We start from the raw sequence: 19594 nt of genomic DNA on the forward strand, positions 1-19594 counted from the left end.
GTGAGACTGGTCCTGTGATGGGGGCTGCGGGCCTCTCCTCACTACCCTGCTCCTTGAAGATACCCTGGGCGGCCGTGCGGGATACCCCAGTGTCTCCAGCAATGCGCGTTGATCTCCATGGGGGGCTTGTCTTGGCGCTGGGTGGGGAGAAACCTGGTCTTCCCTGGTGGCAGGGAGAGGCTGGCCACGCCAGCTTGGCGGGGACTTTACTGAGCAGACGCGCAGGCCCCTGGCAGAGGAGGGCTGAAGGGGGAATGCCAGGCCGATGGGGGAATGCCAGGCCGATGGGGGAGGGGCTGTGGGCGGGAGGCATGGGGCGGGGCGAGACCTCCCTCCCGGCTCCAGGGGAGGGCCCGGACGGGGGCGGGGCCTTGCGGGGGGCTCGGCCCAGTTTTCCGGGCTGGGAGCGGGCGGCGGCGGCGGAGGCAGAGGCGGGGCCAAGAGCGCGCGGCCGCGCCCGCCGAGCCGGGCCTGAGCTGGTGCCCGGCGTGAGTCGCGGCCGGAGCTGTAGCTCGAGCCACAGCCGCAGCGAGAGCCCCAGCCAGAGCCTCCGAGAGCCAGAGTTTTGGAGCGCAGGCCCAGCTGGAACCGCGCCTAGCTCGCCGCCAGGCACCGGACGGAGCACCGGAACGTCGTGTCAGCTTACCACCCGGGTACGGTGGGAGGCAGCGAGCCCGCGACTCCCCGGGCTGGGCACCACCAGGCGCGGAGCCCGGATCGCCCCTGCCAGGCCTGGTCACGGCGTGAGCACGCAGGAGTTCCTGGGGTCTGGATCTGCGCGCACCCTTAAGACCTGAGGACCAAAGAGAAAAGAAGAGCGAGGATTTCATCTAAGAGTATAGCGTGGGCACTAGGCTGGGAGGAAAGTGAAGACCACCTGGCACGGGACAGAGGTGCCTGGAACCCACGCTTGAGCATCGGAGACCCTGGCATCCTAGTAGCTGCGACCTTGGCTCTGCCCTGTCTGAGCTGGAAACACAGCTTACTTAGCTCCTAGACGTCGCTGGCAAAGGCCTGGCACAAGCGGTCCTCTCACCTGTCTGAGACGGGGCACGGGGTTGGAGGAACCAGGATCTAGCCTGGCCCCAAGTGGAGCTCTCTGGTGGTCACCGGGGAGCCTGCCTCCTGCCCCAGCTCCTCTGGTGCAGATGTGCCGCTGCCCGCTGGAGCACCATGACGGCAGGATGACCTCAGCCGAAGTAGCAGCAGCAGCTGATGGTGCTCCGACGGCTGGGCCCCCAGAGTGGCCCCCTGGCAGCCCTCAGGCCCTCCGGCAGCCTGGCCGGGCCCGGGTGTTCATGGCAGCACTGGTGTGGCTGCTGGCGGGAGCCAGCATGTCAAGCCTCAACAAGTGGATCTTCACCGTCCACGGCTTCGGGCGGCCCCTGCTGCTGTCGGCGCTGCACATGCTGGTGGCGGCCCTGGCATGCCACCGGGGGGCACGGCGCCCTATGCCAGGCAGCACTCGCTGCCGAGTCCTACTGCTCAGCCTCACCTTCGGCATTTCCATGGCCTGCAGCAATGTGGGCCTGAGCGCTGTGCCCCTGGACCTGGCGCAGCTGGTCACTACCACCACGCCCCTGTTCACCCTGGCCCTGTCATCACTGCTGCTGGGCCGCCGCCACCACCCACTTCAGTTGGCCGCCATGGGCCCACTCTGCCTGGGGGCCGCCTGCAGCCTGGCTGGAGTGTTCCGGGCACCCCCCACTGGCTGTGGCTTCCTGCTCGCGGCCACCTGCCTCCGAGGACTCAAGTCGGTTCAGCAAAGTAAGTGCCTGGGTGGCCAGCTGAGGAGGTAGGGGTCTGGGTGGGTGTGTGGCCTGGATGGCCCTGTGAGGGATATGGCTGTTGTCCCATTTTACAGATGAGGAAACTGATGTTCATGGCTGTGGAGGAAGCAGAACTGAGACCAAGAGAGGGCCAACAGCTCAGAGTTTCAGGCCCCAAACTCAGGCTCTGGAGGCCCAACTCGTGTTTATTTGTTTATTTATTTATTTAGACAGGGTCTGGCTCTGTTGCCCAGGCTGGAGTTCAGTGGTGATATCTCACCTCACTGCAGCCTCGGCCACAACCCAGGTTCAAGTGATTCTTCTGCCTCAGCCTCCTAAGTAACTGGGACTACTGGTATGCAACACTATGCTAAGTTAATTTTTGTATTTTTAGTAGAGTTGGGGTTTCACCATGTTGGCCAGGCTGGTCTTAGGTAATTTTTTTTTCTCTGTCTCAGAGAAAACAGTCTCACTCTGTTGCCAGACTAGAGTGTAGTGACATAATCTCGGCTCTTTGTAACCTCCGCCTCCCAGGTTCAAGCAATTCTCCTACCTCAGCTTCCCAAGTAGCTGGGACTACAGGCACGTACCTCCACGCCCAGCTAGTTTTTGGATTTTTTTTTTTTTTTTTTTTTTTTTTTTTGAGACGGAGTTTCGCTCTTGTTACCCAGGCTGGAGTGCAATGGCGCGATCTCGGCTCACCGCAACCTCCGCCTCCTGGGTTCAGGCAATTCTCCTGCCTCAGCCTCCTGAGTAGCTGGGATTACAGGCACGCGCCACCATGCCCAGTTAATTTTTGTATTTTCAGTAGAGACGGGGTTTCACCATGTTGACCAGGATGGTCTCGAACTCTTGACCTCGTGATCCACCCGCCTCGGCCTCCCAAAGTGCTGGGATTACAGGCTTGAGCCACCGCGCCCGGCCAAGTTTTTGGATTTTTAATAGATTTCACCATGCTGGCTGGGATGGTCTTGATCTCTTGATCTCATGATCCACCCTCCTTGGCCTCCCAAAGTGCTGGGATTACAGGCATGAGCCACCGCGCCCGGCCTAGTTTTTGGATTTTTAATAGATTTCACCATGCTGGCTGGGATGGTCTTGATCTCTTGATCTCATGATCCACCCTCCTTGGCCTCCCAAAGTGCTGGGATTACAGGCATGAGCCACCGCGCCCGGCCTAGTTTTTGGATTTTTAATAGATTTCACCATGCTGGCTGGGATGGTCTTGATCTCTTGATCTCATGATCCACCCTCCTTGGCCTCCCAAAGTGCTGGGATTACAGGCGTGAGCCACCGCGCCCAGCCTAGTTTTTGGATTTTTAATAGATTTCACCATGCTGGCTGGGATGGTCTTGATCTCTTGATCTCATGATCCACCCTCCTTGGCCTCCCAAAGTGCTGGGATTGCAGGCGTGAGCCACCGCGCCCAGCCTAGTTTTTGGATTTTTAATAGATTTCACCATGCTGGCTGGGATGGTCTTGATCTCTTGATCTCATGATCCACCCTCCTTGGCCTCCCAAAGTGCTGGGATTACAGGCGTGAGCCACTGAGCCTGGCCTAATTTTTTTTTTTTTAATAGACACCAGGTATTGCTATGTCGCCCAGGTGGGTCTTGAACTCCTAGCCTCAGCAATCCTCCCACCTCAGCTTCCTGAAGTTCTGGAATTACAAGCCAATATTTAGTGATAGCCAGTGATTCCATGCTTTGTTGAGCCCTTTTTCTCACTGTATTGTTACCATTTGATAGACAGATGAAGAGGCTTGCCCTGAGCCATGTGGCCAGTGAGCTGCAGAGGCAAAATCTGAACCCAGATAGTGGGACTCCAGACTTCTAAGTGCTGTGGCGGAGGTCTTTGGACCCAAAGGAAGGCCAGAAAGCATGGGCCAGGGAGGGAAAAGGAGGGTAAAGCCTTGAGCTGGGATTTGGAAGGTCAGGGGTCAGGCTAAGTCTGCGGAGGGCTGATGTTTACTGGGAGCTACATTGTGAAAGGCTTAGTGCTGGGTGTTGACCTTGAATTGACATGAGAACCACCAACTTCATCCCCATTTTACAGGTGATGGAACTGAGACCCAGAGAAGTTCATGGTTTGACAGATGGGGCATGGTGGCTCACGTCTGTAATCCTAGCACTTTGGGGAGGCTGAGGCAGGAGGACTCTTGAGGCCAGGAATTCCAGGCCAGCCTGGCCAATATGGTGAAACCCTGCATCAAAAATACAAAAATTGTTGCTTCTAACCTCCAAGAAAAAAAAGAAATACAAAAACTGGGCCAGGCATGGTGGCTCATGCCTGTAATCCTAGCACTTTGGGAGCCAGGGTGGATGGATCACCTGAGGTCAGGAGTTTGAGACCATTCTGGCCAACATGGTGAAACCCCGTCTCTACTAAAAATATAAAAATTAGCTGGGTGTGGTGGCAGGTGCCTGTAATCCAGGCTACTCAGGAGGCTGAGGTAGGAGAATAGCTTGAACCCAGGAGGCGAAGGTTGCAATGAGCCTGGGCAACAAGAGTGAAACTCTGTCTCAAACAAAACAAAAATTAGCCAGGCATGGTGGCATGCATCTGTAATCCCAGCTGCTACTGAAGAGGCTGAGGCACAAGAATCGCTTGAACCTGGGAGGCGGAGGTTGCAGTGAGCTGAGATCAAGCCACTGCTATCCAGCCTGGGTGACAGAGCAAGACTCAGTCTCAAAAAAAGAGTTCAGCCAGACACAGTGGGTCATGCCTGTAATCCCAGCCCTTTAGAAGGCTGAGGTGGGAGGATCATGAAGTCAGGAGATCAAGACCATCCTGGCCAACATGGTGAAACCCCATCTCTACTAAGAATTAAGAAATTAGCTGGGCGTGGCAGTGCATGCCTGTAATCCCAGCTACTTGGGAGGCTGAGGCAGGAGAATCGCTTGAACCTGGGAGGCGGAGTATGCAGTGAGGTGAGATCCGAGCCACTGCACTCCAGCCTGGTGACAGAGCTAGACTTTGTCTCAAAAAACAAATAAATAAATAAATTTATTATTTGCACAGGGTCACAGGGCCTCTAAGGATGTGAAACCTGGTTTATGTGACTCCAGATGCTGGCTCTGATGAAAGAGGGTAGCTATAGGGCCAAGACTCCAGGCCCAGACTCCGCTAGATCATTCTGGCTGAAGGTGGAGGCTGCCTTCCCACCTGTCCTACTGAGCAGCATCTGAGTCACAGCTTCTGCCCTCTCTCTGCCTCAGTCCCAGGAGACGTGGGGGAGGCCAGGACGCCCACTTAGGTTGTGGAGGCCTAAGATCCAGCCATACCTTTGCTCATATTTGCTGGGCAACCTTGGGCAGATCAGGATCTTATCTGGGCCTCAGTTTCCTCATCTGTCAGTGGAGGAGCGTTGGAGTTGATGGAATCCAAGGGGCCTCTTGCTGTCACTTCCTGCCCTGAGATCCTGTGACCCAGGTCTGGGAGAAGGAAGTGGGGACTCCAAGAGTGCTAGGCTGGGGTTGATGGCAGCCCACAGCCAGGGAAGATTGAAGTCGGAGTTCAGCCCTGCCCTGGCATATTCGGAGCCGGGACACAGAGGCCCTGTCTCTAACCTCCCTGGTCCCAAGGCAGGGTCAAAACTCAGTTCTATTTTTTGCCCTCAGGTTACATGAGACCTGGAGGCTGAGCGCAGGCATGAGCTCTGGGCGTGAGCCTGCACTGGGAAACCTGACCCTGTGGGGCCCTCCCATGCAGTTCACAGGGCTATGAAATCCATGCTGCCCCTGCTGAGAAAGTCAGTGCTCCTCACATAGGGACCCAGGCAGCCCCAGCCTGCAGGGGGCTATGGCCAGCCAGGCCTCAGGCACTTGGGCATGGAGTGGCATGTGCCTGGCATCGGGCTGTATCTTGACTTCTGCCAGCTCCCTCCTTTCTTCCCTGACCCCTGGGCAGATTGGGTCCTTGCTCTGGGTTCCTGCAGCACCCTCTGCTCCCCCCATCATGGCTCCAAATGCCATGTGTGATCGCCACGTGGTTACCTGTCTGCTGCTTCCCAGGCAGATTTGGGGCAACTCTGTTCCTGGCACCTAGCCCCAGGGCCTGGCAGAGGGTACATACTTTGTAAATTTTAAGTTTTACATTTTATTATTATTACTATTATTTTGAGACAGAGTCTTGCTCTGTCGCCCAGGCTGGAGTGCAGTGGTGAGATCTCAGCTCACCACAACCTCTGCCTCCTGGGTTCAAGCAATTCTCCCACCTCAACCTCCTGAGTAGCTGGGACTATAGGTGTGTGCCACAACACCTGGCTAATTTTTGTATGTTCATCAGGCTGGTCTCAAACTCCTGACTTGGTGATCCACCCGCCTTGGCCTCCCAAAGTGCTGAAATTACAGGTGTGATTCCAGCTGACCACCATGCCCGCCATTTATTATTTTTTTGAGGCAGTCTCTCTCTGTCACCCAGGCTGGAATGCAGCAGCGCAATCTTGGCTCACTGCCATCTCTGCCTCCTGGGTTCAAGCAATTCTTGTGCCTCAGCCTCCTGAGTAGCTGGGACTACAGGCTCATGCCACCATGCCTGGCTAATTTTTTTTTTTTTTTTTTTTTTTTTTGAGACGGAGCTTCACTCTTGTTACCCAGGCTGGAGTGCAATGGCGCGATCTCCGCTCACCGCAACCTCCGCCTCCTGGGTTCAGGCAATTCTCCTGCCTCAGCCTCCTGAGTAGCTGGGATTACAGGCACGCGCCACCATGCCCAGCTGATTTTTAGTATTTTTGGTAGAGACGGGGTTTCACCATGTTGACCAGGATGGTCTCGATCTCTTGACCTCGTGATCCACCCGCCTCGGCCTCCCAAAGTGCTGGGATTACAGGCTTGAGCCACCGCGCCCGGCCCGAGCCTGGCTAATTTTTAATTTTTATTTTTTATAGAAACAGGGGCTCACTATGTTGTCCAGGCTGGTCTTGAACCTCTGGCCTCACGTGAGCTTCCCTCTGGGCCTCTCAAAGTGCTGGAATTACAGGTATGAGCCAACATGCCCAGATGGATGGATTTATTGATGGCTCTGACCGGCAAGCCGGTTTCATAGACTGGTTTGGCTGCATGGCTCATGAGGGAATTTAGGAGGCTGGAGGCCCCACTCACAGAGATAGGAGCCCTGCAGAGAAAGAGAGAAACAGACTAGAGTGAGGGCCCGAGGGAGGTTATTTTGCTTGTTTGTTTATGAGAGGGTCTTGCTCTGTCACCCAGGCTGGAGTGCAGTGGCTCACTGCAGCCTCGATTTCCCAGTCTCAGGCAATCCTCCCACCTCAGCCTCCTGAGTAGCTGGGACTTTAGGCACACCTTCACACCCAGCTAATTTTTGTATTTTTCATAGACGTGGGGTTTCATCATGTTGCCTAGGCTCGTCTCCAACTCCTAGACTCAAGTGATTTTCCCACCTCAGCATCCCAAAGTGCCGGATTACAGGCATGAGCCACCACACCCCGCCTGAGATAGGCTTTGAACAAAAGGAGGTTTCTACTGCAGGAGGCTCCAGGAGAGGAACCAGGGCCAGATTCAGACTTGAGTGTACATGGCTGATGCCAGCTCCATTCCCAAGAGCAGAGTTTGTGGGAACAGAGGGCAAGTATGTAAAAAGAAAGCTGGGCACGGTGGCTCTCACCTGTAATCCCAGAACTTTGGGAGGCCAAGGCAGGCAGATCACTTGAGGTCAGGAGTTCAAGACCAGCCTGGTCAGCATTGTAAAATCTGTCTTCTGAGCTCTCATGCCGAAGGGGGAGATGTACTCAGATAGAGAGTTTGCAATGGCAAGAGAGAAGTTCTTGGGTCAAGATGGTCACAGGTGTTGGGGAGCAGCTGCTTCTTCCTGGGGAGTCCTGAGAAGGCCGCCTGGAGGAAGAGGCATGCAGTGATGATGACAATATGTAACCATGACAGCAAACATTTGTTAGGGCCTCCCTAGGTGCCCATACCATGCCCAGCTCTTTATATTGATGGAGGAGGAAAGGGTGATCCGGGAACGGGAAACAGGCCCTGCCAGGGCACAGGTGTCAGCCAGCAGGACCAGGATGTGGGGATCATGCCAGCTGCCGGGGTGAGCCGTTAGCACTGGGCATCAGGCCCTGTGTTCGGCACCTCACATGTAGGGGGATGTTGCCACACTACTCACAAGGAGACCAAGGCGTGGAGAGAGGGAGACAGGGTCACATAGCCCGTGAGGAGCAGAGGGGACAAGCCAATAGCCAGCAGACAGGGTTTAGAGAAGGGTCAGCTGTTGTCTGCATGTGGCAGAACCCTGGGCATGCTACGGTAGAAAGAGAGGTGGCAATAAGGCAGGACAAACAGGCTGACATTTTGGGGCTCCCAGGTAGAAGCCGGTCACCTCTGACAGAGAATCGCTGCCCTTTCCTTGGGCTGCAGGGAGGGATGTACAATGGGTGTGAGAAGATGGGTAGGAAGGTTAGGACCATCCTTCCTGGCTGCTTTGTAGAAGGTGAAATTTGCCAAAGGTGAAGTTCACCTGAAAACCCAAACACCTTCCTGTGATGGGATCTTTAACGTGTAAGCCACAGGCAGCTCATAACAGGGCTAACTTTGGAGCCTACGAGCAGGAGGCATTCCGATTATCTGCTCATTTCTAGAAACGTTTAAACCAGAGGAACTGTTGCCTAGAGAACAAAGCTAAAACATCGGAATGAAATTGAGAGAGAAATAAGATTTCCTATTCTAAGCATAGCCTATGAGTAAGCATCTCTGGCTTTTTGGAAAGTGTGTGTCAGAAAATGCATAGAGGCTCGCAGAGCCCTGGGAGGGGCTCATCTCTCTCCACTAACTTGGAGAAGGCCCCATGCCATCATTGTCCTCATCCAAATAATGCCATTTTAGCCAGGTGCAATGGCTCATACCTGTAATCGCAGCACTTCGGGTGGCCAAGGTGAGCAGATTGCTTGAGTCTAGGAGTTTGAGACGAGCTTGGGTGAACCAGATGACAAAACTCCATCTCTACAAAAAAAAAAAAAAATTATCATGGGTGATGGTGCATGGCTGTAGTCCCAGCTACTTGGGAGGCTGAGGCAGGAGGACTGCTTGAGCTCGGAAGGCAGAGGTTGCAGTCCAGCCTGGGCAACAGAGCCAGACCCTGTCTCAGATAATAATAATAATGTCATTTCACCTGGGCACCCCTTTGTGAATTGGCTGGTGGTGGCAGGTGTACACACAGGTACAGAGACACACACAGGCAAAGCAGCAAGATTCCCCCTTCCTTTGCAAAGTGAAAAACTTTCCTCTTAGTCCTGGATTCATCTTGACAAGCCCCAGTATTAGCAGAAAAAAAATGCTAATTATTAGTTATAAACAGTGAGTAGGAGCCAAGATCCAACAATGACCTTTTGTTCCCTTGTCACTCCAGTGGTCATAAGTGAATGAAGCAATGAATGGGTCAGCCTTTTGATCCAAACAATTTATTATTTTCTTTTATAAACTCTTCTTTTTTTAATGCAAGGGCCCCCATGTAGCTAGTAAGTGGCAGAGCTGGGACCCTCTGCTGGCCTGCCCCTGTCGTGGTAGCTGGAGCTGCAGTGTGGGAATAATAATGGCTGAGGCCAGGAAAGGTGGTTGGGGCCAGCTGACGCAGAGTCTTTGAAGCTAGGTTAAGACTCTAGGATCAGGCCGGGTGTGGTGGCTCATGCCTGTAATCCCAGCACTTTGGGAGGCTGCAGCGGGTGGATCGCGAGGTCAAAAGATCGAGACCATCCTGGTCAACAAGGTGAAACCCCATCTCTACTAAAAATACAAAAATCAGCTGGGCATGGTGGCGCATGCCTGTAGTCCCAGCTACTCGGGAGGCTGAGGCAGGAGAATTGCTTGAACCCAGGAGGCGGAGGTTGTGGTGAGCCAAGATCGTGCCATTGCCCTCCAGCCTGGGTAACAAGAGCGAAACTCTGTCTCAAAAAAAAAAAGAATGTAGGATCTTGGGCCAGGCCTGCTGGCTCACGCCTATAATCCCAGCACTTTGGGAGGCTGAGGCAGGCAGATCACCTGAGGTCAGGAGTTCGAGACCAGCCTGGCCAACGTGGCAAAACCCCGTCTCTAAGAAAAATACAATAAATAGCCAGGTGTGGTAGTGCATGCCTTTGATCCCAGCTACTTAGGAGGCTGAGGCAGGAGAATCACGTGAACCCGGGAGGCAGAGGTTGCAGTGAGCCAAGATCGCACCATTGCACTCCAGCCTGGGCAACAGAGCGAGACTCTGTCTCAAAAAAAAAAAAAGAAAGAAACTAGGACGTTTTTCTTCAGGGCCAGGGCAGCTCCTGAATATTTATTTTTATTTTAGATACAGGATCTTGCTCTGGTCACTGAGGCAGAGTGCAGTAGCGTCATCCTAGCTCACTGTAGCCTTCTTCTAGCTCAAGTGAACCTCCTGCCTCAGCCTCTCAAAGTGCTGGGATTGCAGGCACAAGCCACTGCACCTGGCCAAGTTTTTGTTTTTTTTGAGACAGGATCTTGCTCTGTTGCCCAGGCTGGAGTGCAGTGATGCACTTACTGCAACCTCCACCTCTCCTGAGCTCGAGATCCTGCCTCAGCCTCCTGAGTAGCTGGGACTACAGGCACGTGCCATCACTCCCAGCTAATGTTTGTACTCTGTAGAGATGGGGTTTTACCATGTTGCCCGGGCTGGTCTCAAACTCCTGGGATCAAGTGATTTGCCCTCCCAAAGTGCTGGGATTACAGGCCTTAGTAATGGTTTTTGAGCCACTTAGCTTTCGTGGTTATTGATCATTTAGATATCCCAAGCAGATCATTGTTTCAGCCCATGGGAGGTGGTTCGAAGTGGGTGATAACAGACTTATTTAGTTTAGTTTAGTTTTTATGTTGACTGAGCATTTCTCATTTAAGGGCTTTATGTATGTCATCTTTTAAAATGTTTACAACAACCCCATGATTAGGTTTTATTATTACTCAACTCTCTGGGTGAGGAAACTCAGGTTTACAGAGGGTAAGTGCCTCTCGTGAGCCCAGGTCACAGGGAGTCAGCAGGTGGATGCAGGTCACAAACCCAGGTGGTCCGACTGCAACTCTTGACTGTCACATTTCAGATGAGGAGCCACTAGCCCGAGGGGTCCAGGTAGCCTTGGAGGACCGGTCAAGGGGAGCATACTGGGGTCGCTGGAAGGGGTTGTATCCCTCCAGGTGCTCATGCTGTTGTCCTGTTGCAGGTGCCCTGCTGCAAGAGGAGAGACTGGACGCGGTGACCCTGCTTTATGCCACCTCGCTGCCTAGCTTCTGCCTGCTGGCAGGTGCAGCCCTGGTGCTGGAGGCTGGCGTGGCCCCGCCGCCCACTGCTGGTGACTCTCGCCTCTGGGCCTGCATCTTGCTCAGCTGCCTCCTGTCTGTTCTCTACAACCTGGCCAGCTTCTCCCTGCTGGCCCTCACCTCTGCCCTCACAGTCCACGTCCTTGGCAACCTCACCGTGGTGGGCAACCTCATCCTGTCCCGGCTCTTATTCGGCAGCCACCTCAGTGCCCTCAGCTACGTGGGCATCGCACTCACTTTTTCAGGAATGTTCCTTTACCACAACTGTGAGTTTGTGGCCTCCTGGGCTGCCCGTCGGGGGCTGTGGCGGAGGGACCAGCCCAGCAAGGGTCTTTGAGACTTGGGGGATCTCAGGAGCCACCTGAGACAGCCCTGGCCCGAATCCAACCTCAGCTGTGGCCATAGAAAGAGTGGAGAACAGGGCCGGGCATGGTGGCTCATGCCTGTAATCCCAGCACTTCCAGAGGCCGAGGTGGGTGGATCACCTGAGGCCAGGAGTTCGAGACCAGCCTGGTCAACATAGCGAAACCTCGTCTCTACTAAAAATACAAAAATTAGCTGGGTATGGTGGTGTGTGCCTATATAGTCCCAGCTACGTGGGAGACTGAGGTGGGAGGATCACTTGAGCCCTGGAGATTGAGGCTGCAGTCAGCCAAGATCATGTGCCACTGCACTCCAGCCTGGAAGACAGAGCAAAACCCTGTCTCAAACAAACAACAAAAAAGGTGGAGAACAGGCAGTGACCTCTGCTGGGGGTGATGGCAGGGAGGGGAACCTTCTGGAAGGGCTGCCTTGGAGGCTGGGATGGGGACTCCCAGGGAGACCTGCCTCCTATCCCTGCCTGCCTCACCCCTGCCACAGACTCTGCTCACCACTGGATGGTGGGTCCAAGCCTGGCACAGTCCTTGTGCTTGTCAGAGTCATTATTATGAGTAATATCAACTACGATGCCAAAAATTGCTGGGCAAACTTTGAAGACCTCAATGTATTATGATGACGATGATGATGATTCTTGGTGGTTACACAATCCTTCCTCCTGGTGGGGGCAGCTAGGAGGCCCAGCGCGGGGGTCTTCTATCCTGCTGGGCTCCTCTAGGGAGTTGGGGTAGTCTGTGCCAACTCCAGGCAGCTGCTGTGGCCTCACCCCTGGGACCCCCAATTTTGGGTCATCTATCTTCAAATACACTATTTTTGCTTGTATGCCTGTGTCATTTGTTGGGGGTATAGAGGGGACATAGGGAGACCCACACAGAAACTAGGACATCCTCCCTTGCCCATCGAGTTCTGTCTAGCCCCCACCCTGAACCCAGCCCCATTCCCTCAAAGCCCTCCACTGGCCAAGCCACCATTGCCCATCTTCTGGACAGTGGCAATGGCCTTTCCCTTGCTCTGCCCTGGCCCCTCTACTCATCTTACACACAGCCCCCTTCACCCAGAGGGATCTTACTAAAACATGCACATTCGGATGCTCCTCACTGCTCCTGGGACAAAGCCAGACCCTAAGGCCCTCAGGCCCTGGTACCTGCAGCCTCACCCAGCCCATCTCCCTTCTGCTGGACTCTGCCTTCCAGCCTCACCGGCTTCTTTCAGTTCCTGGTGATACCAGACCTACTCACTGAAGCCTGTGCACATTGCTGTTGCCTCTGTCCAGTCCCCAGTTCCTATACAACTTCCTCCCCTCTCACGGCTTAAACCCTTGCCTGAAGGAAAAAAACCCAAACATGCAACTCTTTTTAAAAAGAGAACTCCAATCGCTTGAGCCCAGGAGTTGGAGGCTGCAGCGCACTATGATCTCCAGCCTGGGTGACAGAGCAAGACCCTCTCTCTTTGAAAAAAAAAAAAAAAAAAAACGAAACAAGGAAGGCTGGGGGTCTTGACAAGGGACCGTGCTCAGGAGGCTTGCGGGGGTGCAGGGGGGTGGGGCTCCCCCATAGGGAACCTAAGACAGGAGTCCCAACCCCCAGAGCTCCCTGACCCACTGGCCAACCTCAGCTTCGTTATTTACCTATCTGACCCTTTCCTTGGCTCCTGTAACACTTAACTCTCCCCACCCAGCTACCTCTCCTGGAGACCACTTGTTAAAGATGATAAGGGCCCAGGCTGGAGTGAGGACACCTGGGACCTGACGCTGCTCTACCCACCTGACGGGGAGCCTCCCCTTGCTGGGCCTCAGCTTCCAGATCTGCAAACTGAAACTGATGATCCCTACAGAGAGGATGCGGATCGGCAGCGCCGGGCAGGGCCAGGAGTGAGGAAGGAGGTGATGGCACCAGCTGGCTCTGCTTTTGTCATGGGGTAGTCACTCAACCTTTCCGGAAAACAGGTGCAAATGTCTCTCGTTTGTGTGAGGACCAAGAGCCGGGCCAGGCTGGGGCTGAGGTCTGGGGAGACTGAAATTCAGGGAGGACTCATTCAGATTCAGTAACCAGAATTCGTCACACAGGGCCAGTCCGTGCTGGGCAGGGCTGAGTGAAGGGCCAGCCCACGGCAGGGTGGGAGGTGGACAGGGAAGGCCTGGGAGGACCGGCATGGGATTTCCTGGCCCCAGCCTCCGCCCAGGCTGGCCTTACAGAAGGGGAAGTGGGCCAGGACTGAGTCATCCGCCACCCCCCCTCCCTGTGAGTCAGAGATACCGCTGGCCCAGCCCAGTCCCTGGGCAGCTTGGGTACCTCTGGCCTCTACTCTCAGGCTTTGCCAGGCAGGACGCAGGGATGGATGGCTGTGGTCAGAGCCTCCTTGGTGACTCAGGACCTTTTCCCATCCAACGGGCCCTCACTGGCATAGCAGGGACCTCCCTGCACCACTGTCACTTCTAGGCCTTGTGGGATGCTTGGCTAATGAGTGAGCCTCACGTCAGATCAAAGCCTGCCCCTGGTGGTTGTGGGGACAGGTAACTGGGGTTATGTATGACCTTGGAGCTGATTTGTCAACAGATTCGGGACCAGACATTGAGGTGATTCCCGCAAGGTCACAGCCAAAGCCATCCCTATCACCCCACCCAGCAGTGGACACAGAGAGCACTGGATTGGGAGTCAAAAAGCTTGGGTTTGGTGGGACCTAGTGGCTCACGCCTGTAATCCCAGAACTTTAGGAGGTGGAGGCAGGCGGATCACCGGAAGTCAGGAGTTTGAGACCAGCCTGGCCAACATGGCGAAACCCTGTCTCTACTACAAATACAAAAATTAGCCAGGCATGGTGGCAAGTGCCTGCAATCCCAGCTGCTCAAAAGGAGCAGCCTCCCAAGTTCAAAGGATTCTTTGAACTTGGGAGGCAGACGTTTCAGTGAGCCGTGATCCTGCCATTGCACTCCAGCCTGGGGATAGATCGAGAGACTCCTTCTCAAGAACAAAACAAAACAAACAAAAGCTCAGGTTTGAGTCCTGGCCCCTCCTACTTAGATGTGACGGTGTCCTTGGGAGTGAAGATCACCGAGATAACAGTGGGGAGGGAGGATCTCCTTGAAAGGTCATTGTCCCTCCTTGCTCTGCCTCTCAATAGTTCTGTTGCCTCAGGCAAGTCTCTTCACCTGCTTAAGCCTCAATTCTCTGCATCCAGTCCCTGCTGGGAAGCTTCTTTTTAGGAAAATAGGTGTTACCTCCCTTAGGAAGCTCTGCTGGCCCACAAGACCCCACTCCATGCCAGGCTGAGTTTGAAGCTCCAGCCGAAGCTCACCCCACTTTTCAGGCAGGGCCCAGATCACATCCCACCATCAGGGCCGGATTCTTGTCTCTCTTCTCCGCTGGACTGGGCTCCAGGAGGGCTCGCTGCTCTCTCCCAAGCACTGGCACAGCATATGGCATGGAATGGGCAGGAGAGAATATTAGTCAAAAACAGGGACAGCAGAGTATGATGGGAGCACCTGTAGTCCAAGCTGAGCAGGAGGCTGAGGCAGGAGGATTGCTTGATCCTGGGAGTTTGAGGCTGCCATGAGCTATGATTGGACCACTGCACTTCAACCTGGGCAACAGAGCAAGACTCAAAAAAAAAAAAAAAACAGGCCAGGTGCATAATCCAGCACTGGGAGGCTGAGGCAGGTGGATTACTTGAGGTCAGGAGTTCAAGACCAGCCTGGCCAACATGGTAAAACTCTGTCTTTACTAAAGATACAAAAATTAGCTGGGCATGGCGGTGGGCTATAATCCCAGCTACTTGCTTGAGCCCAAGAGGCAGAGGATTCTGCAAGCCGAGATCACACCACTGCACTCCACCCTGGGTGACAGAATGAGACTCCATCTCAAAAAAAAAAAACAACAACCAAAAACCCCAAAAAACAAAAAACAGGGGCTCTGGAGTCAGACTTGTGCTCAAAGCCTGGCTTCAGCATCTCTGAGCTGTGTGACCTTACACAAGGTCCTCCCGACCTGTGCCTCTGTGCATTGAGTGGGGGCTGCAGTGGAACCTAACCCCCCACCAGCTTCCGGAGCTATAATGGAAAAAGGCCCGGGAAGACCGCAGTCTTATCACAGATGCTTCCACTTCCTCCTCAAGGATTCTGATGCTATCTCCCCAGCCTGCTAGCGCACTCTGAGCGTCCCCCAGGCATGCTCCCCCCGCCCCAGCAGAGCATCGTGGATGCTGAGTCTCCAGCCTCCTTGTCCTGCTTCGGGGAAAGCCTGGGAAGCTGCGTCTGTGCTGGGCATCCTGCCATTGCGGACTTCTAAACAAAGGCCTGTCTCAGGCCCAGTTGCCTGGTGCCTCTTCTACCCTCCCTAGTGGCTCTCAGATTGTCATTCCAGGGGCTCAAGACAAACAAGGACTCTTCATGATCCTGGTTTGCCCTGGCCCCCTGGAAGGAGTAGCTCCTTCATGCTACTCTGCCCTCAAATCAGCTCAAGGATGTCAGGTCCTCCACCACTGCACTAAATAACTTTCTGGAAGTAGCACAAAATACTTCGCTGAGGGCCACTTAATGGAGGACCATGAGAAGTTTTGAGCCATGATCTTAAATAAACATTTCTTTTCTTTTTTTTTCTTGAAACAGTGTCTTGCTCTGTTTCCCAGGCTAGAGTGCAGTGACACGATCTTGGCTCACTGCAACTTCGGCCTCTGGGGTTCAAGCGATTTTTCTGCCTCAGCCTCCTGAGTAGCTGGATTACAGGCCTATGATACCGCCTCACCTAATTTTTGTATTTTTCTTTCTTTCTTTTTTTTTTTTTTTTTTTTGTAGAGATGAAGTTTCACTATGTTGTCCAGGCTGGTCTTAAACTCCTGACCTCAAGTGATCCACCCACCTTGGCCTCCCAAAGTGCTGGAATTCCAGGTGTGAGCCACTGCCCTTGGCCAAAATAAACATTTCTTCAATTTAGTCTGGACCTTATGTAGAGAAAAAATTGGAGGGGCTTGAGACAGGAAGCGGGAGACTAGGGAAGACCTGCTGTTGTAACCACACGACAGTGGGGACAGCGCTGAGGCAGAGTGGAATCAGTTGTATTGATTTAAAATAACAAGCTGGGCGTGGTGGCGCGTGCCTGTAGTCCCAACTACTCGGGAGGCTGAGGTGGGAGCATCGCTTGAGCCCAGGAGTTCTGGGCTGTAGTGCGCCATGCTGATCAGGTATCCGCACTAAGTTCAGCATCGATATGGTGACCTCCTGGGAGTGGGGGACCACCAGGTTGCCTAAGGAGGGGTGAACTGGCCCAGGTCGAAAATGGAGCAGGTCAAAACTCCCATGCTGATCAGTAGTGGGATCACACCTGTTGAATAGCCTGTTGAATAGTCAGTCCCCAGGGCTGTAGGGACTGCACTCCAGCCTGGGCAACATAACGAGACTCTTAAAAAAAATAGACTAGGCCGGGCGAGGTGGCTCAAGCCTGTAATCCCAGCACTTTGGGAGGCTGAGGCGGGTGAATCACGAGGTCAAGAGATCGAGACCATCCTGGTCAACATGGTGAAACCCCGTCTCTACTAAAAATACAAAAAATTAGCTGGGCATGGTGGCGCATGCCTGTAATCCCAGCTACCAGGAGGCTGATGCAGGAGAATTGCCTGAATCCAGGAGGTGGAGGTTGCAGTGAGCCGAGATCGCGCCATTGCACTCCAGCCTGGGAAACAAGAGTGAAATTCCGTCTCAAAAAAAAAAAAAAAAAAGAAAAAAAAAATAGAATAACAATTTATTGCCATGTGTGTTGGTTCACGCCTGTAATCCCTACACTTTGGGAGGCCAAGGCAGGCAGATCACCTGAGGTCGGGAGTTCGACCAGCCTGACCAACATGGAGAAACCCCGTCTCTACTAAAAATACAGAATGAGCTGGGTGCGGTAGTGCATGCCTGTAATCCCAGCTACTTGAGGCAGGAGAATAGCTTGAATCCGGGAGGCGGAGGTTGCAGTGAGCCGAGATCATGCCACTGCACTCCAGCCTGGGCAACAAGAGCGAGAGCAAGATTCTGTCTCCAAAAAAAAAAAAAAAAAAAAGAATAACAATGTTGTTATGGCTTAGAGCAAGCGTCCCCAAACTACGGCCCGGCCCGCAGGCCACATGCGCCCCCCTGAGGCCATTTATCCGGCCCCCCGCCGCACTTCAGGAAGGGGCACCTCTTTCATTGGTGGTCAGTGAGAGGAGCACAGTATGTGGCAGCCCTCCAACGGTCTGAGGGACAGTGAACTGGCCCCCTGTGTAAAAAGTTTGGGGATGCCTGGCTTAGAGCAACAAATATGTAGTATCTCACAGTTTCAGTGGGTCAGGAATTTGGGAGTGGCTTAGTGGTTGGCTCTGGCTGAGTTTCTCATGAAGTTGTAGTCAAGATGTTGGCGTGAGCTTCAGTCATATGAAAACTTGTTGGGCTAGAGGAGTTGTCTTTTTCTTTCTTTCTTTCTTTCTTTTTTAAAGATGGGGTTTCACCATGTTGGTCAGGCTGGTCTTGAACTCCCGACCTCAGGTGATCCGCCCACCTTGGCCTCCCAGAGTGCTGGGATTACAGGTGTGAGCCACCGCACTCGGCCTGTTTTTGTTTTTTAGACAGTCTCGCTCTGTTGCCAGGCTGAAGTGCAGTGGCATCATGATCTCAGCTCACTGCAGCCTCCGATGGGCTGGAGGATTTGTGACTCCCAATGGGTTCACCTTGCCCACTGCCTAGACAGAGCCGATTTATCAAGGCAGGGGAATTGCAATCGAGAAAGAGTAATTCACGTGGAGCCTGTTGTTTAGGAGACCAGAGTTTTATTATTACTGAAATCATTCTCCCCGACCATTCAGGGAGTGGAGTGATTTATTTATTTATTTATTTATTTAAAATTTTATACCATGTTGAGATGCACTCGAGGGAGTGGAGTTTTTAAGGACAACTTGGTGAGTTGGAGGAAGCCAGGGAGCCAGGAGTGCTGCTAGTCCAGGGATGAAATTACAGGAAATTGAAGCTGTTTTCTCGTGCTCAGTCAGTTCCTGGGTGGGGGCCACAAGATCAGATGAGCCAGTTTATCAATCTGGGTGGTACCAGCTGATCCATCAAGTTCAGAGTCTGCAAAATATCGCAAGCACTGATCTCAGGAGCAGTTTAGGGAGGGTCAGAATATTGCAGCCTCCATCTACATGACTCCTAAACCATAATTTCTAATCTTGTGGCTAAGGTTAGTCCTACGACGGCTATATAGTCCCCAGGCAAGAAGGAGGTCTGCTTTGGGAAAGGGCTGTTATCATTTTCATTTTAATCTATAGACTAAGTTTCTCTGAACATTAGTTCAGCTTATGCCCAGGAATGAACAAAGACAGTTTAGAGGTTAGAAGCAAGATGGAGTCGGTTAAGTTAGATCTCTTTCACTGTCTCAGTCACACTTTTGCAAAGGCAGTTTCAGATTTACGTTCAGAATGGGGCATTCACCTGGCTGTTGGCAAGAGACTCAGTTCCTTGCCATGTGGGCTTCTCCACAGGCCGCCTTGAGTGTCCTCAACGCATGGTTGTTGGTGTCCCCCACAGTAAGTGAGTGATTCAAGAGAGCAAGAAACCACAAAGTCTTATTTATTTATTTATTTATTTATTTATTTTTTGAGACGGAGTTTCGCTCTTGTTACCCAAGCTGGAGTGCAATGGCGCAATCTCGGCTCACCGCAACCTCCGCCTCCTGGGTTCAGGCAATTCTCCTGTCAGCCTCCTGAGTAGCTGGGATTACAGGCACGCGCCACCATGCCCAGCTAATTTTTTGTATTTTTAGTAGAGACGGGGTTTCACCATGTTGACCAGGATGGTCTCGATCTCTTGACCTCGTGATCCACCCGCCTCAGCCTCCCAAAGTGCTGGGATTACAGGCTTGAGCCACCACGCCCGGCTTTTTTTTTTTTAGATACAGTCTCTCTGTCACCCAGGCTGGAGTGCAATGGCGCGATCTTGGCTCACTGCAACTTCTGCCTCCTGGGTTCAAGCCATTCTCCCGCCTCAGCCTCCTGAGTAGCTGGGATTACAGGCACCCACCATCATGCCCGGCTAATTTTTTTTTTTGTATTTTTGTAGAGGCAGGGTTTCACCATGTTGGCCAGGCTGGTCTCAAACTCCTGACCTCAGGTGATCTGCCTGCCTCAGCCTCCCAAAGTTCTGGGATGACAGGCATGAGACACTCTGCC

At 53.4% G+C, this 19594-nt stretch overlaps 1 protein-coding gene across 3 annotated transcripts; it reads left to right on the plus strand.

The window, feature by feature from the left end:
- The first annotated feature begins 410 nt into the window (after window positions 1-410).
- SLC35E4 (solute carrier family 35 member E4) lies at window positions 411-17005 on the plus strand. 3 transcript variants are annotated; one of them, XM_074390836.1, is made up of 3 exons: window positions 411-1767; window positions 10945-11307; window positions 13097-13255. In XM_074390836.1, exons 1-3 carry the CDS (start codon window positions 1149-1151, stop codon window positions 13165-13167), a joined length of 1053 nt encoding a protein of 350 aa, XP_074246937.1. In that variant the 5' UTR covers window positions 411-1148; the 3' UTR covers window positions 13168-13255. The 3 variants fall into 3 exon arrangements, with proteins under 3 accessions (XP_074246937.1, XP_074246938.1, XP_010347439.2); XM_074390837.1 differs by lacking the exon at window positions 10945-11307 and having other exon boundaries at window positions 411-1771; window positions 13194-17005; XM_010349137.3 differs by lacking the exon at window positions 13097-13255 and having other exon boundaries at window positions 10945-12241.
- Window positions 17006-19594: the final 2589 nt, after the last annotated feature.

Source organism: Saimiri boliviensis, chromosome 21, assembly GCF_048565385.1.
Source record: "Saimiri boliviensis isolate mSaiBol1 chromosome 21, mSaiBol1.pri, whole genome shotgun sequence".
Taxonomy (NCBI): Eukaryota; Metazoa; Chordata; class Mammalia; order Primates; family Cebidae; genus Saimiri; species Saimiri boliviensis.

What these genes read in the sequence shown, in the direction of transcription:
- SLC35E4 (XM_074390836.1), top strand. Translation starts at nt 1,149, where the DNA reads ATGTGCCGCTGCCCGCTGGAGCACCATGACGGCAGGATGACCTCAGCC. An exon ending in ACTCAAGTCGGTTCAGCAAA is followed by an intron (nt 1,768 to 10,944) that starts GTAAGTGCCTGG and finishes GTCCTGTTGCAG; the next exon opens with GTGCCCTGCTGCAAGAGGAG. An exon ending in AATGTTCCTTTACCACAACT is followed by an intron (nt 11,308 to 13,096) that starts GTGAGTTTGTGG and finishes CTCCCCACCCAG; the next exon opens with CTACCTCTCCTGGAGACCAC.